The sequence below is a fragment of the Pseudorca crassidens genome, chromosome 18 (genome assembly GCF_039906515.1).
Source record: "Pseudorca crassidens isolate mPseCra1 chromosome 18, mPseCra1.hap1, whole genome shotgun sequence".
Taxonomy (NCBI): Eukaryota; Metazoa; Chordata; class Mammalia; order Artiodactyla; family Delphinidae; genus Pseudorca; species Pseudorca crassidens.
This window is the reverse complement of record NC_090313.1, coordinates 79,099,219-79,118,263: the sequence shown is the minus strand read 5'-3', so window position 1 is coordinate 79,118,263 and position 19,045 is coordinate 79,099,219. Positions and strand designations below refer to the sequence as shown.

Genomic DNA, 19,045 nt, shown 5'->3' with positions numbered 1-19,045 from the left:
AGGTTCTTCCATTATAAAAAAAAAGCCCCCCTCTGGTAGGGTGGTGATGACGGAAGACCATGCACGTGTCGGGGAGAGGGCACGTGGGAACTTTCTGTACCTCCTGCTCAAGAGTGCTATGAACCGAAAACTGCTCTAAAAAACAAAAGTCTATTTTAAAAAATCTTTGTGACCTTGGATTATGCAAAGCCATCTTAAATATATCAAAAGCAACAAAAGAAAAAATAGATAAATTGGACATCAACAAAACTAAAAATTTCTATGTTTCAAAGGACATCATCAAGAAAGAAGACAACCACCGAATGGGAGAAAATATGTGAGAATCATACATCCACTAAAGAATTTGTGTTATATATTCAGAGTTCACAAAGAACTCTTATAACCCATAAATCTTTTCTTTTTAAAGATTTTTTTTGATGTGGACCATTTTTATTTATTTATTTAAAAAATTTTTCTTTTATTTATTTATTTTTGGCTGCATTGGGTCCTCGTTGCTGTGCACAGGCTTTCTCTAGTTGAGGTGAGCGGGGGCTACTCTTCGTTGCCGTGCGCAGGCTTCTCGTTGCGGTGGCTTCTCTTGCTGCAGAGCACAGGCTCTAGGCGCGTGGGCTCAGTAGTTGTGGCTCACGGGCTCTAGAGCGCAGGCTCAGTAGTTGTGGTCCACAAGCTTAGTAGCTTTGCAGCATGTGGGATCTTCCCGGACCAGGGCTCAAACCCGTGTCCCCTGCACTGGCAGGTGAATTCTTAACCACTGTGCCACCAGAGAAGCCCCTATGTGGACCATTTTTAAAGTCTTTATTGAATTTGTTACAACATTGCTTCTGTTTTATGTTTTCGTTTTTTGGCTGCAAGGCACGTGGGATCTTAGCTCCCCTACCAGGGGTCAAACCCACATCCCCTACACTGGAAGGCAAAGTCTTAACCACTAAACCACCAGGGAAGTCCCACAACTCATAAATCTTAAAAAGACGAATAACCCACAAATGACGTTAGGGCAACGAAGTTGCAGTCAGTCACCGCCCACCACCACTCTCTCTCCAGTGCTTCCTACTCCACCAGACTCTTCCTCCTTCTCATCAACCGTCAGTGATCTGCTAGGATAACTGGATATCCACATGCAACAGAATCAAGTTGCATCATTATTTCTCATGATATACAGAAATTAACTCAAAATGGATCAAAGACCTCAATATAAGAGCCTATATGTAAGAAGTCAGTCTTAGAAAAGAACACTGGCATAAGTCTTCATGGCCTTGGATCAGGCAATGGTTTCTGAGACAGGACAACAAGAGAAAAAAAGACATAAATTAAATATCATAAAAATTAAAATTTTCTGTGCTTCAAAGTTCACCATAAAAAAGTAAAAACAGGGACTTCCCTGGTGGCGCAGTGGTTAAGAATCTGCCTGCCAATGAAGGGGACACGGGTTCGAGCCCTGGTCCGGGAAGATCCCACATGCCGCAGAGCAACTAAGTCCGTGCACCACAACTACTGAGCCTGCGCTCTAGAGCCCCTGAGCCACAACTACTGAGCCGGCGTGCCGCAACTACTAAAGCCTGGCACCTGGAGCCCATGCTCCACAACAAGAGAAGCCACTGCAATGAGAAGCCTGCACATCGCAACGAAGACCCAATGCAGCCATCCATAAATGAATGAATGAATGAATGAATGAATGAATGAATGAATGAATGAATGTTTAAAAAAACAAGGTAAAAATACAACTCACAGAAAGGGAGGACATATTTGAAAATCATTTATCTGCTAAGGGACTTTTATCCGAAGATATAAAAAATTGTTACAACTCAATTTTAAAGAGACAAATAACCCAATTTAAAAATGGACAAAGGATATGAATAAACATTTCCTCAAAGAAGATACACGAATGGCCCATGACCACAAAAAAGATGTTTGATACATTAACCACGAGGGTAATGCAAATCAAAATCACAATGAGATACCACTCCATACGAAATAAGACAGTTATAAACAAAAAACAGATAACAAGTGTTGACCAGGATGTGGAGAAATTGGAACCCTCATATAATGCTACTGGGACTGTAAAATGGTACAGCCACCTTGGAAAACAGCTTGGCAGTTCCTCAAAAGGTTAAACAATGAGTTTCCTTATGATCCAGCAATTCCACTCCTAGGTATACCCAAGAGGAATGAAAATATTAAGTCCACACAAAAACTTGTACTACACAGGAATGTTCATAGCAGCATTATTCATAATAGCCAAAAAGTTGAAACAATCCAACTGTCAATCAACTAATCAATGAATAAATAAAAATATGGCCTATCCTTACAACAGAATATTATGTGGCAATAAAAAGGAATGAAGTGCTGATGCATGCTACAATATGAATGAATCCTGAAAACATCAGGCTAAATGAAAGCCAGTCACAAAAGACCATATATTATATGACTTGATTTACATGAAATGTCCAGCATAGAGACAGAAAGGAGATGAGTGAGTGACATGGGCTGGTGAATTTGGGGGAAACAGGGAATGACCACTAACAGATACAAGGGCTTCTTTTTTGGGGTCATGAAAATGTTCTAATGTTAACGACAGTCGTGCTGTACAAGTCTATGATCGCACAAAGAACCACTGAATTGTATCCTTTAAATGGGCAGATGGTTTGGTATGTGAAATACATCTCAATAAAGCTGTCCTACAAAATAACCAATTATCACTGCAACGGACACTACCTGAGCACAGGCACAGACAAAGTGGGTCCAATGCAGATATTTTGTTTAAGGGAGCTCAGTGTTTAAATTTCTTAACATTTAAAAGAAAACTTTTAAATAATTAGAGTGAACTCTTCATAGAACATCTAAAATAAGTCATTCATTCCTAAAAATTTAAACCCAGGTTGTTTCAGTTAAAACTTAGAACAGTGGGACAAACCAAAAGGACACAGAAGGCAGCTGACAAGGGCCAGACCTGGCACAACGTGGGCAGCAAAATACACAATGACAGCAACAGACCACAATCCATTCTGAAGAAGAAGAATCCCTGAGTCAATACTGATATAAATGAATAAATCAATGACGAAAGGAAACCTCTTCTTTATGGCAGAAAGCTGCAAATAAGCACAAAAGGAGATGATGGGATCAGAAAAATCACCAATGTGCAACGACCGCACCAACTGTTTCAGGCCAGGAGTACCAAGGGATGCTAGAACTAATGGTTGAAATTTTAGGAGGAACAGGATATTTATATAAAGTATAACACCACAAATCATTTATTAATTACAAAAAGAAACAGCAACTTTACAATGGAAAAACCTGGCACACACCACCTTAACCAAAAGATCAAAGAGAAACCGCCCCGCTCCCCGCAAATGGGACAAACTGGATCACACTCCTCCTGACATAAAGGAACCACTACTCAGTAGTCCTACGAAAATGAATAACCCAGAACTATCAGGAGGGAACATCCAACAGGCCCAAACTGAGGGGTATTTTTTTAAAGTAATTGATCTATACACATCAAATATGTCAAATTCATGAAAGACAAAGAAAAGCTGAGGAGCTTTCCAGATCAAAGATGACTTAGGACAACTAAATACAAAGTACTGAAAACAGTTACAAAAGGTATTAGTGAGACAACTGACAATATTTGAATATGGACTGCAGATTAGATAATAACAATGTGTCAACATTAAATTCTTGGTTTTGAAAATCATACTAGAGTTTTGTAAGACATTCTCCTATAAGAACCGCAGTGCAATTTGAAAATTCTTGATCACAAGAAAACAAACAGTGAAGTACTCAGAGGTATATGGGTATAATGTCTGCAAGTGCTCTCAAATGATTCAGAAGAAATGTGTTTAAATATACACATACTGTCATACAAACGCACGTACACGTGTGTGTGTGTGTGTGTGTGTATAATGAGAGACAGAGACAGGAAGAGTAAGAAATGGGACAAAATGTTAACAGCGGGTGAATCTTGGTAAAGGGCATACGGCAATTCTCTCAACTACCCTTGTAGTATTTCCTGCATGCTTAAAATTACTTCAAAATAAAAAGATACAAAGAAGATAGCAGATTACAAAAATTATGAATAGGAACTGATACTGGTAATTTAACACAGACTCATTTAACATACTATTCTAAATGATCAAATAGATGTGATACAAAGCACACAACGTATTTTTTACAAGGTCTACTTGCTATTCTGTCTATCCTAAAAGACAAATCGTATTTTAAAAAGACATCAACTCAATATATTAATTAAGTTAAATATGATCATTAGACCTTTTTCAAGGTATAAAACTAAATAATTGGGACTTCCCTGGTGGTGCAGTGGTTAAAAATCCGCCTTGCACTTCAGGGGACAAGGGTTCGATCCCTGGTCCAGCAAGAACCCACATACCATGGAGCAACTAAGCCCATACGCCACAACTAATGAGTCTGCGTTCTAGAGCCCGCAAGCTACAACTACTGAGCCCGCATGCCACAACTACTGAAGCCCGCGTGCCTAGAGTCGGCGCTCTGCAATAAGAGAAGCCACGACAATGAGAAGCCCGTGCACCACAATGGAGAGTAGCCCCCACTCGCTGCAACTAGAGAAAGCCGCGCGCAGCAACGGAGACCCAACGCAGCCAAAAATTAATTAATTAATTAATTTAAAAAACTAAATAATTATTGAACTCCTTCCCAGCTTATTGAACAGCAGATCAGCAAGTAATCGCCAAAATTAGAAATTATGGCAGAATTGGGTTCCCTGAAACTAGTTTTCTTTGTTAGCACTGACAACGCAGCTTCATTTAATTCCATTGCCATATTCTTGTCCTACACTTAAGCTAATCCACTTAAAGGAAGGAATGCTTAACTGTAGCTGTTACCCAACAAATGGCTGCGGTAGGAACACATATAGGCACAAAGAAGCTCACTTGTAAGCCATGAAACAGAACATTGTACATCAAGAGCAAGATCTACTTTTCTTTAAACGATGAATTCTTTCCTTCAGCAACACTGTAGTCCTGCCTATCATTTTTAGATGACAAGTTTTCCAAAGCTTTATCTACATGCTTTATAAAAATATTTTATGTGTGTATCTTTAGACAAACTTTGTTTCCAAACTCCTAGAGCACTGTTTCCCTTTACAAAACAGTCACTTTTCAGCCAACTGAATTTTCCCCTAAAACAGAGACTTTAAAATTGGCTACAATATATGCAGTGTAACTTTCCTTGATTTTCCCATATATAATTAATGTTTTGATAGCTCCATATGGCCTGTTACTTTTTAAATCTGTCTCAAAGTTTTTCAACATCTTTTTTTTCCCTAACAAAAACTAGAGCAAAAATTAGATAGCAAAACACAAAGGGGAAAATTTTTTAAAAGCAAACCTAAGAAAATATGTGCCTCTTACCAGCCAAAAGGAATATACTGAAGATATAAAACTGACTATTAGCAGAAGGAGGATTAGCGACTAGGGTAGAAGGGGGCATGACTAGCCTCCCTGTGAGCTCTGCCCTGCAAGGCAGCCACTCACCACGACCGCCTCTGAGAAAGAACTGAGAACTCGGGGCTCCCGTCAGAGACCTCGCACCCTACATGGCATCTTACAACTCATTTTCTATTACATGAATTATTAGCTTGAAAACAGAAGAAAGAGTTACACCCCGCTCGTGCCCCCTTAAAAAACCTCACAGTTTACAGCCCAGGTAATTAGCTCAGATATGTGTCGGTGAGTGCAGGGCTCCCGGCTCATCCTCATCTCTCAAGTGGCTGGATATCTATGTCCTATTTGCTTATCATCTGCCCTTTTCTCCTAAATAGACCCTCACCGCTGTCCTCCTATTAACAATACCTAGAACAGGTTAAAGTAAACCTCCCGTAATTTCCTATACCATAAGCAGTATACCAGATCAAGAAGAAACAGCACAGCACAGCAAGCTGAGGAGGAGACTTCAAGGAGGCTACCAAGAGCTCAATAAACAGGAGCTAACTCCTGAGTGTATTTTAAATGTATTGTTTCCTTCAATTCACTCAACAATCCATATCCTCATTTTACATTTGGAGAAACTGAGACTCAGAGACGTTAAGTAACCTGCCTGCGATTGGCTGAACCTTGAGCCTGGATCTGTGTGACTCAACTATGATACATACGGGCAGCCCACCGTACATGACTGCTTTTAATCTATCAAGGTAGCAATGTTCTAGAAAAGCAAATCATAAACTCTGAACTAGAATTCCATTTCTAACACAAATTTCTCCACTTTAGTAAATGATAAAAAGGTAGACACTTTGTATCTATAATATAACCTATTTAAACTTAATTTGTATTCCTAATAAATAACCTGCTAGAAATGGAATTTTCCTATTTTTATACTGGGAACACTCTCCGAAGGGTAAACACGTTAGTACCTTATTATCTACACTTGAGCAACTGTAATCCACAAAGATCAAATAGAGAACTCCAAGCCCGCCTTAAGGAAAGTCAGTCAAAATCTGAATGGAATTTACATGTTACAGGAGAAAATGATTCCGTTTCTTGGTAAAATGCACTTCCCACCTTTTTCCCTTCCCTTCCTAAGGCATACTCCTATCCCTTGGTTAGCAACAGCCCAATGGCCCACCAAATGTTTCCATTTATTCAACCCTCTTCTACAAAGTTATGAATGAAACTGAAAATTTTCTAAGTACTCTACTGCATTGTGGTATTATAAAATAAAGTAAAATTCCATTTCTAAAAGATTCTTATTTTCTTTCAAACAACATGTTTCATAAATCTGCAGAGATAAAGTACTTTTAGCCATAATTAATTCAATCTACGAAAGTGACCACACATAAACCGTTCGGTTGTTGAAAGGATATAGTTTGGAGGAAGGAAGTTCCAGCTCAGGACTTGGTTGGCGAGGGCCAGGTAGCGCTGGAACACGGATGACATCTGGGCGCTGAGGTGCTCCCGCCTGCTGAATTCCTGCAGGACTTCCACCGTCAGCAGGAAGATCTGACGGAGGTCTTCTTCCTGCAGTAAATTAACCACACGTGTTTTTGTATCTAAAGCTTATTCAAGATATGTTCCCTTTTAGAACCATAAAACAAAACAAACAAATAAAAACCTTAAAGCTTCCAACAGAAAATATCGCTTCTTCAAGGACATCTTCCATTTTTAGGCCTGCTTTTACGTTACAGTGATGCCGGTCTGAATACATTTACTGTCACATAAATGCCACTCCCTAGAGAAGCAGGTCTTGACGACCACGACAGAGCTGAGGGCTCAGCAGCTTCAGTGGGAGCCCTCGGATTGAAACCAGTGCCTTCACACAACTTTACTTCAGAGCCAAACAATACACACGAAACAAAGAGCCCACACCATCTGCAATAACACTGAAATACACAGCCCTCTCTGGCATATAGCCAGGCCTATTTTTAAGGCCAGCGGAGTCCCACCAATTGAATTAGTTCTATCTAAACACAATAAGAACAAAATTAATAAGCTAAGGGTCTTAATAGTAGCATTTCCTTTTTAAGACTAGAATTAAATAATCTTAAACCGTCAACTATGTTCACCATACCTATCGCTTTACTATATCCTGTGAAATCACAACGCAAACCTTCAAGTATAGGCTATTGTTCAACTAGATAAAAGCAATGTCCTCACTCCATTAGCAACAAATTGAGTGAAAAGTGAGTGATCTAATAATTAAAACACAAGAACAAAAATACTGGTACCTGAAAAACTCTTTTGCAGTTGCCGTGGAACTCCATACTCAGTCCAATGTTGCTAGTTTTACTTGAACTTGAGAATTCACTCAATAGTGCAGTTAGAATAGAACAGGCCAGAGTTTGCTGTAATTATTTGATAACAAATCATTGTGAGGCATTACTTTCCCGATGCTTTGTTTCAATACAATATTTGTTCAAACATAATGAAACATTTTTATCTTTAGATCTTCCATGGTATCTTGAGATCTTATACCTACCAGCCAGAAAGTCAGATATGACAAGATAAAGATTAGCTCTCCTTTCCCAGTGGCCTTGGGACTGTTTAGTATTCCTCCTCACTCCAGTTACACAAACCTATCTGAGACCTGAACTCAGGACACACTCCTGAGTACTCCTACTAGTACTCAACTACAGAGTGTAAATGATATTTTAAGATGATCAGTATTTAACATATCATTTCATTGAATTCACACAACAATCCCTATCCCCATTTTACATTTGAAAGAAGTGAGATTCAAAGGGCAGGTAATTCGGGCCAGCTGAGATTTGAACCCAGGTCTGTCTGACTCTACGTTCTGATGTCTGTAAAATGTATTTCCAAATAGATGAAAAGTGAAACGGATTTTACGGTCTCCAAAACATTAACCACGTAGTACTCCCAAGTTTTTAAAATTGAAAATGACGATTTTCCTTCTCAATGGCTGTATCCAACAAGCGTCTACTCTCAACTCGCTGCTTTTATTCATGGACTATTCAGAGTCAAGGTGCCATGATGGGGCTGATACAAATTATTCTGGCAAGTTTCCAAGGGTTACAGAGAAATATGCACACTACCTCTGAACAACCGAAAGATTAAAGTCAAGATGATACTATTTATGCAGCTTATACAACAGCTGAGCACGGTCCTACCCGCCCACCAACTGCAACATCTTTGCTCAGAAATGCTTCTGATGTCAGTACCTTGACCTTACAGATGCTTATCTTGGCAAATCTTAGCAAATATACATAAAATTAAATTCCTAAAGATTAGCATGAGTTGATATTTGTTGAAGATGAATGATGGTTACATAGGTGACCAACAGACTATTTGTAGTATATCTGTATATTTGTGTATATGTCTAAAACTTTCCTCTAAGAAAATGTAAAAAAGAATTAAATTCCTATTTGCCTCAGTCTTAACTAGGGTAAGTATGATGTATAATGAGCAATTACGATGGCACACTAGCCCAGAGACTCAAGCAGTTTCTCAGACTTTTCCACACCAAGAAGCCGTAACAACACACAATACGTGCAAATACCCTTGGGAATCCGGGGGTATACAGACAGGGCTGTGTTCAACAGTAAGTCCTCTGACTATAGCTCCTTTAGCTTAAACACTCTCTCTCTCTCTCTCCCCCCATCTCTCTCTGTAATTGTACTTCAAAATATATTGATACATCTGTTTTAACATTACAATGTCCCCTTTTACCCAATTTTCAAGAAAAGTGCGTAAGTTCAACTGCCTTTGCATGGACCCAGGCACAAGGAGGAAGAAACCAAGCATTAAAGAGCCTCTTACAGAGAAACAGTTTATCACATACTTCATCTTACAGTTGAAAGAGACCTTAGAAACACATCAAGTACAATCGTTCACTTTTTTAGTTAACAAAATTGTATTTTAAAAAATGGCTTTCTTTTAAAATGGTGATTAATGACCAAAGTGCCAGCAATCAAAAGTTCAGATACATTTAAATACCGTTGGGATCAACCATGAACAGTTTTTAAACACAGCTAGGCTTTGGTGGGGAAAGTGGGTAGTATTGAATTCAAATTAATGAAATTCAAAAGGAAAAGTTAACTTACAAGGATCTACCATGATGGATTACAAGACCATATGATCCTGAAAACAATCTTTCCCCATATTTTTTGCTCTTCTCCTACCCTTTCTAAATAAGACTTCAGTGAACAGGACACTATGAACAGATACCTAAATGTTTAAGAAAATGTGTCTTACTAAAAAAAGGAAACTAATTTTGGAATCTCAGGTGAGATAATCAATCTACTGAATACTGAAAACAGAATTCATGCACAACTTATACAAAAACATGCAAGCTGAAAAGAACCCAGAAGCACCATCAAACACAAACTTATCGTTCTTACCAATAAATTATCTATAGTAGTTTTGCACAAGTAATTTAGCCACAAATTGTTTTTTAGTGCCAAACTATATTCACCACAAAACAACATATTTTTAGACTATGACCATATTTAAATTTTTAGTAACACAACTCTAATTAATGATTGAAGCCAACATGTACTCACAATAAAGCTTTATTTTTCTGTGAAATAAACACTTCCTAGGATTACAAGCACATGTTTGTGGTCAGTGAGCGCAGAAAAGGGCAGGAGCAGTGAAAAGGGACAAGCTTTTTGAGGTTACTACTTAGGAAAAGGAAGAGTTTTTAAAAGTAAAAGCCTCAGCAGACAAACAAGGAGCCCTCGGTGGGATGGGACTGTTTTTGAGATGTAGCAATAAAAACATCCCACCACAACTACAAACTTCACGACAATGAAGTACAAATTCACCCATAAAAGAAAGTGTGTTCTTAGTGCATAAGTATGAACAAAACACATTCTTATTGTGGAATTAGCTTGTTGAGCATAAGAATATTTTGTTTTTAAATAACTTTTTCTTCCTACAAAAATAACCATCCATAGATTACTACTGTAATATCTGTTTACAGCTTTCCAATTCTGAAATGCAGTTATACATTATTTATTACAATACCATTACTATTAACCCAATGTACTGTTTTGTATTCTACTTTCTCCACTTTCCACTTATGGAATAAAAGGACAAATTTTCCAAAACAAGTGTCTCCTTACCAAATTTACCACTCAAAGACTTAAGAAATACATAAAAATAAATTATGCAGCATGGTTTGTGGTAATGCCAGAAGTCAAATGTCCTGGCCTTGACCCACCTAAAATTACCAGCTTTATAAGAACTAAAATTCAGTAAGATATTTTCATCATTAAAAGATAACCAAACAGTTTAATTGCTCCTTAACCTGGAAGCCCTGAAAGGATTTGAGATTAGCATCATAAACATTAATTATAGGGAAATCCCTGGCGGCCCAATGGTTAGGACTTGGCACTTTCACTGTCAGGGCCCGGGTTCGATCCCTGGTGGGGGAACTAGGATCCCACATGCCGCATGGTGTGGCCAAAAAAAAAAAAAAAAAGATTATACTACTGTGGCTCAGAGGTGCTAATTAAGAAATTCCTGGAGAATGATGAATAGGAAGCACTGATTGTACATTAAAAGAGCAAAGCACTCTGCACAGATCAGCAAAGCACTTCTCCCTATTCACAGAGGAATCAAGCACACACCGTGTGTCTAAGACGCATTACCCGATACGTTTATTCGTTTCCACAACCATTTATCAATTAAATCTCACTAACATAAAGTGACTTGCGGAGCAGGGGCACTGAGACAGCTAGGGAAGCTCCTTCTCGGGACAGAGAAACGGAGGAAGGAAGCGGGGGAAAGGCACCCACAAGTTCTTGTCGTCCTTACCCTTGTGGACGTTCCGTCTGCCTGCTTCACACTCTAGGTGTCAGGGGTCACCCCGAGTGTGTTACCTCTTGACCCCCCTCCCTCCCCCGACGGACCAGTGCCTCCAGGGCTGCCTCTGCCTCAGGCAGGGCTGGATCTTATTTCTGTACTAGAGATGGTGATGCCAATACTTCAGAGGGTCGGAGACAAAACCTGTGGTGGGTACTGCAGAGAGGTGAGTCTCAATGAAACCAGCTGAAAGGTGACGGACTGACTAGTAAGCAGCATATATGGGGTTGTAACACTGAAGTTAACAGGGATGAAGCCAGTATAGAGTACCATTAGTTCAAATCTTAGACTTCCAAGAGGCTCACGTGGCAATGCTTCTCCAGGATCATAAAGAATTCAGGTAGTATCTTAATTTTCCAAATGCAGCAAGCAAACACTTTTAATGAAACTTCCTTCATGTAAAATTTTCCAAGAGAATCATTTCTAAGGCAATGATTACATGACGTGGTGACAAGGAGAGCACCTGGACTCTGCTGAAACACACAGGGCAGGGCTCCCAGCCTACGACACTTGGGGGCAGAGCCCCAAGCCCCGATGCGCGTCTGCCCACCGCTCTGCCCAATCACTCTGTCTGTGCCTGTCACTCGCTGCTGCTGGCCACTGGACCAGCACTAACAAGCAGTCCCAAAGTGACAGCTTTCATTTTCAGTAAGTCAGAAACCAAACAATAATCGTTATCACAACTATCTCCCAATAAATTCTGAGTAACAACACTCTGCAGTCTCTTTCAATAGTGCAGAAAAAGAAGTCAGAAAATCTGCGCTCTGAGAGTCCAAGATTTACCACTTCAAGTAACTGAGAGCAAACCACTTCATCTACCTGAGCCTCGATTTTCTTATCTATGAAAAGGGCTATTACCCTGCACACTGCAGAATTCACACGATTGTCCTAACCTTCAAATCAGATAACGCAACAAAAAGTACTATGTAAATGTAGCAGGTTCTGATAAGATATGAGGTGAAGCGGCAACAGTATTCTCATCCTTATCATAAAAAATAACCTATTTCGGGGGCTTCCCTGGTGGCGCAGTGGTTGAGAGTCCGCCTGCCAATGCAGGGGACACGGGTTCGTGGCCGGGTCCGGGAAGATCCCACGTGCCGCGGAGAGGCTGGGCCCGTGAGCCATGGCCGCTGAGCCTGCGCTCCGCAGCGGGAGAGGCCACAACAGTGAGAGGCCCGCGTACCGCAAAAAAAAAAAACCTGTTTTGGCGTCTTAGTCCTTCTTGACTGTTATCTGCAATCCACCAAATTAAAATCACAAAATAAGTTATCCATTAAAAAAAAATATACTAAACTAAAGCATCACTAGAGCAATAGAGTGCATACTCACTAAACATCACCTGGATTAATAAACCAATGTTTGCCTCTGTGCCTGACACGACATTAACACAAGGGAAGGCAGAAAATGAATAAATGATGTGCTCCCTATTTTTTTTCCCTACTGATGAATTTCAAAGAGAAAAGTTAAATATGTAAAACAAGTAGAAGAAATTCAATGAGGTCTCGAGGTTATGAAAGAGTCTAATATGTTTTCTTTCACTGAAGTACTAAAAAATCACAAGTTAATTCACTGGCTAACAACTGAAGTAACTGCTGTCTTCGCATTAAAAATCTTTCAGCAGAATTCTCATTTCCAGTAAAAGACACTAATTTCATGACAGTGGAAAAACACCCTTCAGAGACAGTTTGCCTTACTCTCCAGCCTACTGTCACAAGAACAAGATACTCAAACACTAACTCCAGCTGACAAAATAAAATACTCTTGTTCAGAGAGAGGACTGTCTCTTATAATAGCCTGGCTCTTACCCCAGGAGCTTTATTACCAAGAATAAACTTTATGAAAGGTTGCCATACATAAAGCAGACTTCCAGCTGCTCCTCTAAGCAAACATCAATGAGACTTGTGATAAGAGAGATTAAGTTGCTATCACGTCCGGGGCAGCACTGCAGCACACGGGGAATTTCTCACCCTCTTCTCTCTAGCATGGCAAAGAGGAAGAAAGGAGGCTTAAACGATGCGTTCAACAGCGTTAAAAGTGACTTAAATAGGCCTACTTCTTTCAAAGGAACTAAAACAAACATGAAATAGGTTAAAAATTTAGCTTAAATGCTAATTAAAATTAAAAATTTGACCACATTCTTTGGGAAGTGAAGCCTCTGTATGTATCCCTCTGAGGTCTAACACCACTGCAAAGCAAGGTGAAGCAGCCACAGAGGGAGGACAGCCTGTACACAGACTGGAGCAGACAGCACAGAACGTAAGAGCCGCACGAGCACTGTCCCTCTGAGAGGACATCACGATACACAGAAAACTGAATGGGGCTACAAAATACAATCTCCACAGGAAATCGTTTAACTCATAAATGTCTACAGAGAACAAAGACCATAAGACACTTCTCAGAGCGTTTAAAGAAAAGCTAATACGTTGGTTATATATTTTTTAAATACTCAATTAGTTTCCGTCCATGGATAATAGTATAAATACTTTCTTCTGATTTTCAACACTTAAAATATTATTTGATAGAAAGAGATGATAGTTCATGTCCTAAGATTCTATAAACAAAGGGCTGTGAAACCACTAACTAGGGACATAAAACAAACATTCACTGAATGCTTACTAAATGCACTTAATATTGTCTTTCCTCTTCTGGGCCTGGATATTACCACATTTATTCCACGTATTAGTAAATCACCACCTAGAGAAGTTAAACAATTTTTCAAGTTAAGTAGGTAGTAAATGGCAGAGCTAGGATTTGAACCTAAGTGTAAATCCAAAATCAAAATCTGTGTTGTATCATGTTATCCTGCCCCTAAACTCATTTAAACATGCATACTTGACTAGCACGATGCTGGACCAAAAAATACACTCTTAGAAAGCAAGCAGGAAAGCCAGACTACATACAGTTCCCAGTCAATTAGGGTTGATTGGAAGCATCATTCTAGAAGATGTGCAAGGGTAAAGTTAGTCACCTAACTTAGTAATTCATGAGGTCAACCCTTTCTTTCATCCAAAATAAACCAGAGTCAGTTATCTCTTCCTTTCAAATATCTCTTAAAATCACCTTTATAAAGAAAGTTTCTAGCCAACATTGTATCAATATTCTGATTTTACTTTCTTATCAAAGTTTTAAACCTCTCTCCCACTGCTATTCATGTCTCTGAGACTAAGAAAATCTTAAGTAAATTCTTGAAGCACTCCCACAAATTCTTAACAGTCTGAGAAGACAGAGACGAAGATAGATTAAAATGTTTTACTGGTCTGTAACCTCTAACCTCATTTTTTAGACCTGCTGAATGAGCAGGAATGGCTCCAGGCAGGAATTCTGAACTTGCCATATAAACGCAGGAATGCTTTCTGAGTTGTGTTTTCAGTGTGGTCACCAAAATAAATTCATCCAGCAATCTTGAAATTAAATTCTACCCCCCGCTACTGACTTCTTACCGCTACAGAAGTTCTCAACCCTGTTAGCAGAAATTCAACTTTAAAAAACTCCTCCTGCTTTGGAATATTTCACGAGGATATTAAATTTATCCACTCCCCTCAAAGTGTATGTACTGTGAACAGAGCAAAATCCTCTCTAACTAGACAGCTACATCTGTTCCAATCATTCTCAGAACATCAGTTATTTCAGTGGCTCAAAAAAACCAATTGCCAGGTTGCAGTGGGCCTACTTTTTATGGTGGGTCAAATTACCCAGGGGAGAGGAAGCGGAGAACACAATTCCCGAGTGTGTGCTCATTCCTGAGGGGCCAGGGCTCCGGATCCTTCGGCATCCGGCTGCCAAGAAGCTACTCGTGGGGGTGAGAACAGACTGTAGAAATCCTACCTTAATACTGAAACCCCAGTCAACATGATCACCCAACTACAATCATAAAAGCAGAGATCCCAGAGTTGCTGCTCAAGTTCCTAAAGTTTAAATCCTGGTCAATCCAATGAGCTGGACTCCTTCACTGCAGATTGTCAAGTGAAACAATGTGTCACCTGACACATTACGAAGAGAGCCAAAATGATGAAGAGTAACTTGATTTAGAGCAGTAGGGGCTGGGATAATATTTCCAAGTAGCAGCCTCCGTTCCAAGCCTTTTCCCTACGAGTTCTGGCTAGTCAGACCACCACTTGATTTTCCCTTGACCAACAGTGACGTCCCCGTTGGACTGCGCACACGGCCATTAGTTAGGCAGGAAATGCTAACAGAAATCCACGGAAATGTAAGACTACGGATGTACTGACACAATGAATGTGGGCAGCCCTGAAGCATCAGTATCTCGAGAGCAAAGCTCTTCATCAGAAATGGGAGACTATGTCTACCAATAGAGAGAATTTTGAGAGCATATAGGTTATTATTAGTAAAAAGTAGCTTCCCAATCATTTTCACCTCAAAACATTGTAAATGGAATCTTATCTGGGGACTATTTTCAACAGAGCTCCTCACTATATAAATCAAAGCCAAAATAACTCATAAAACGTAATGATTGGGCTTCCCTGGTGGCGCAGTGGTTGAGAGTCCGCCTGCCGATGCAGGGGACACGGGTTCGCGCCCCGGTCTGGGAAGATCCCACATGCCGCGGAGCAGCTGGGCCCGTGAGCCATGGCCGCTGAGCTTGCGCGTCCGGAGCCTGTGCTCCTTAACGGGAGAGGCCACAGCAGTGAGAGGCCCGCGTACCGCAAAAAAAAAAAAAAAAAAGTAATGATTCAAACATGCACATCTTCGAAGTTGTTAGTTTTAGATAAACAATTAAATTTTAGAATACTAAGATTAAGTGTTAGGAACATAAAATTAGACCTTTAGATATTAAAGTCTCTAGACTACATGGTCCAATATGGTTGCCATTAGCGACATGTGGCTATCTGAATTCAAATAAAATTTAATTAAGATTATATAAAATTAAAAATTCAGTTCCTTGGTCACACAAGTCACATTTTAAACACTCAAAATCAGCATATGGCTAGTGCAGTCCCACACATTGGAGAGGAAAGATACTGAACACTGCATCAACACAGAAGGTTCTACTGGACAGCACTACTCTCGGAAGAAACCTGCCACAAAAATGACATAGAACACAGTATCTACACAATCAATAATGAAAACACAGATAGAAACATTCTGTATCTTGATTGTGTGACTGTTCACTGGTACACAGAACTGTCACAACTCACTGAAGTGTATATTTTCAATGGACGCAGTAACGCATGTAAATTACTCCTCAATAAAGTTGATAAGGAAAATTCCAAAGGAAAAACAAAAAATACCTAGGGTAGATACAGGAAATCCTGACAACTTGCTCATTTATTCCTTCGGTGGAGACCCTGCTGGGTCACTCCCAGCAGAGTGGAGGGCAGACAGCAGGAGCGGGAAGGTGAGCACATGTCTGTGTGGCGAGGAGAGACCCAGACACTGTGAAAGGGAAGGGACGGTGCGCGCGGTCCTCCTAAAATGACCACAGCACCCTAACTCACACCACAAACAACCTAAAATCACACCGCACGCCGAGGGCCCACTGAAGACACCAACCATACAGAATCGTAAGGGGTACAGCCTCACAGATATCTTTCAAATGATTAAAGAAACTGGGAAAGTGAACAGACTACCCAAAATATTTAAAGATTTAATACCTGAGAATCAGAAGAGCCAAGACTGGCACAACACTGTAAATCAACTGTAATTCAATGAAAAAAGAAAAAAAAAAAAAAAGAAGAGCTAGGTATTGCCAACCCCAATTCAACATGAGCTGAATCTCACCCAGCTGATAAAAGTCAATGGTTCCAGCCAACAACCACAGCTGATCAGTAACACCAGCTCCAGCTCCTCTGGCCTCTGACAGGGCGGCCACAACCCGTCACCCTCCCAGCTGACCGGTTCTCACAGGCAGACAGGAGATGGAGAGGGGAAAAACCAACCAGGCTTCCCAGAAAACTCAGGAAGCTGACAGTCACACCTGGTAGTCATGGCATACCTTGGCCTATTAGTATTGCAACATTTAAGAATTTTTATGTCAGATATCATTTTATATTTTATTCACATTTCCATTATCACTAGTACTTGTCAAAGGTTTATTAAAAATAGGGGAAAATGTTCAACAGAAGGGAAATGGTTAAGAATATTATGGTACATTAGCTTGTAATATTTGACACCATTAAACAGGATTACGAAAACCATACGAGGTTTATGAACTTATGATGACTATGAACACTGGCAACATAAAAAACAATCAAATGAAAAAGCAAAGTATACTGCATCTACAGTACGTACACATGTAAAAAACGGACTAGAGGAAAACATGAACAAATGGAAATTGCTTGATTTCTTAGACTGTGCCTTTTTTCTTTTATGTAGATATCCATTACTGTTGCTATAACGGTATTTGCGTAATACAAAATAAAACTTTTAAGTATTTACGAATAGTTAGCACACTTACCACAGTGGGGTTGCCACTACTTATCAACTGGCTGACTTCATGAAAAATGCTTTTGCAGTCAATTGATTTATCTAATGATCCTCGTTTTACAATTACTGCTACTGCTAATAGAATCTGTTCCCGAACATACTTTTGGAGGCTGTAAAACATAAAAATCATTGTGAAAACTTTTACACAAATCCAATATAAAAATACTCCCCAATTTCTCACTGTGCCTGCAGCTGCTGACAGCACGGCTCACATCTGAGGTAGCGTGCTCCTGGTTATGCGCTGACTCCACAGCCAGAGACCTGGGTTCCAATCCACACTCCAGTTATTACTGGCTATGTGACCCTGGGCAAGACCGTTCACACTCAGAGCCTCAGTTTTCTCACATGTGAAATGGGGATAACACTAACAGGGCTGTCACAAGAATCACATATTCTTAACACTGCACCCCGTGCACACTAAGCGCTACGTGAGTGTCAGCAGCTCCGGGTGGTGTTATCAGCTCACTAAGCCAGATGAACATTCTACCAGTTAAGAGCCACATTCGGACCTAATCTCCATCTCCAACCAGCAGTATCATCTTAGATCCATTCCCTTTAACATGGAAAGGCAACATGCTAGCTAGCCAAGATACAACATTATGGAAACATACACGCTCTTCTAAACCTTTGTAAATGTTCATATCTAATGTTCATATCTGTCCCTCAGTGTGGAGGCAGAAGCACCCACCTCAGATGGAGACCTCCTACAAAGGGCCATTGGGCCACAAGGGCACACGGATTTAACTGCCTTTTCACAACGGTTTCTTAAAAAGAAGGCTCAGAAAACATAATCCTAAACTATAATCCAGCCTCTAGAATGCCGTACAGATACAACCACCACATGCCCTTGGGATAAAACCCAAATTCCCTAACACGGCTTATAAGCAGTGGGTCCCATCCCAGCCTTCCTGGGGTACTCCCAATTTACCCGCTGTCCAGAACAATGATGAATAGTGCTTTCTTTTACTCTGAAAGGTGTCCCCATTTGGACATAAACGATATGGCCACCCACTTCTAATTAGGGCCCTTCATGGCCAGGGATCTGCTCCCCTCTCATCGCAGCCCCTCCACGCACTCTCATGACCACAGCTACACCAAACCTCTTTCAGTTCCTGGCCTGTAAATGCCACTCTCTGCACGTGGCTGGTCAGTACACAGAAGGGCTCCCTCACACTTCACACAACACGAAGCACGCCGCGCCGAGCATGCTGCTGTAGTCCCACAGAGAAGCACGCCGCCTGCCGCATAACACGCACTCACCAGACATTCATACAAACGAACGAACGTGTCTCGCTCTGCCAAGAACG

General features: G+C 40.3%; 1 protein-coding gene across 5 annotated transcripts in view; it reads right to left on the bottom strand.

Moving 5' to 3' along the window:
- XPO4 (exportin 4) overlaps window positions 1–19,045 on the bottom strand; it is a 102,137-nt gene that overhangs the window by 60,000 nt on the left and 23,092 nt on the right. For 4 of the 5 annotated variants that reach the window (XM_067713794.1, XM_067713798.1, XM_067713796.1 and 1 more), the window contains 3 exons: window positions 17,710–17,848; window positions 7,694–7,810; window positions 6,833–6,986 (listed from right to left, as the gene is read on the bottom strand). In XM_067713794.1, coding sequence (XP_067569895.1) covers window positions 6,833–6,986; window positions 7,694–7,810; window positions 17,710–17,848 — 410 coding nt within the window. The remainder of the gene's footprint in view (window positions 1–6,832; window positions 6,987–7,693; window positions 7,811–17,709; window positions 17,849–19,045) is intronic. The other variant, XM_067713797.1, reaches the window with a different exon arrangement.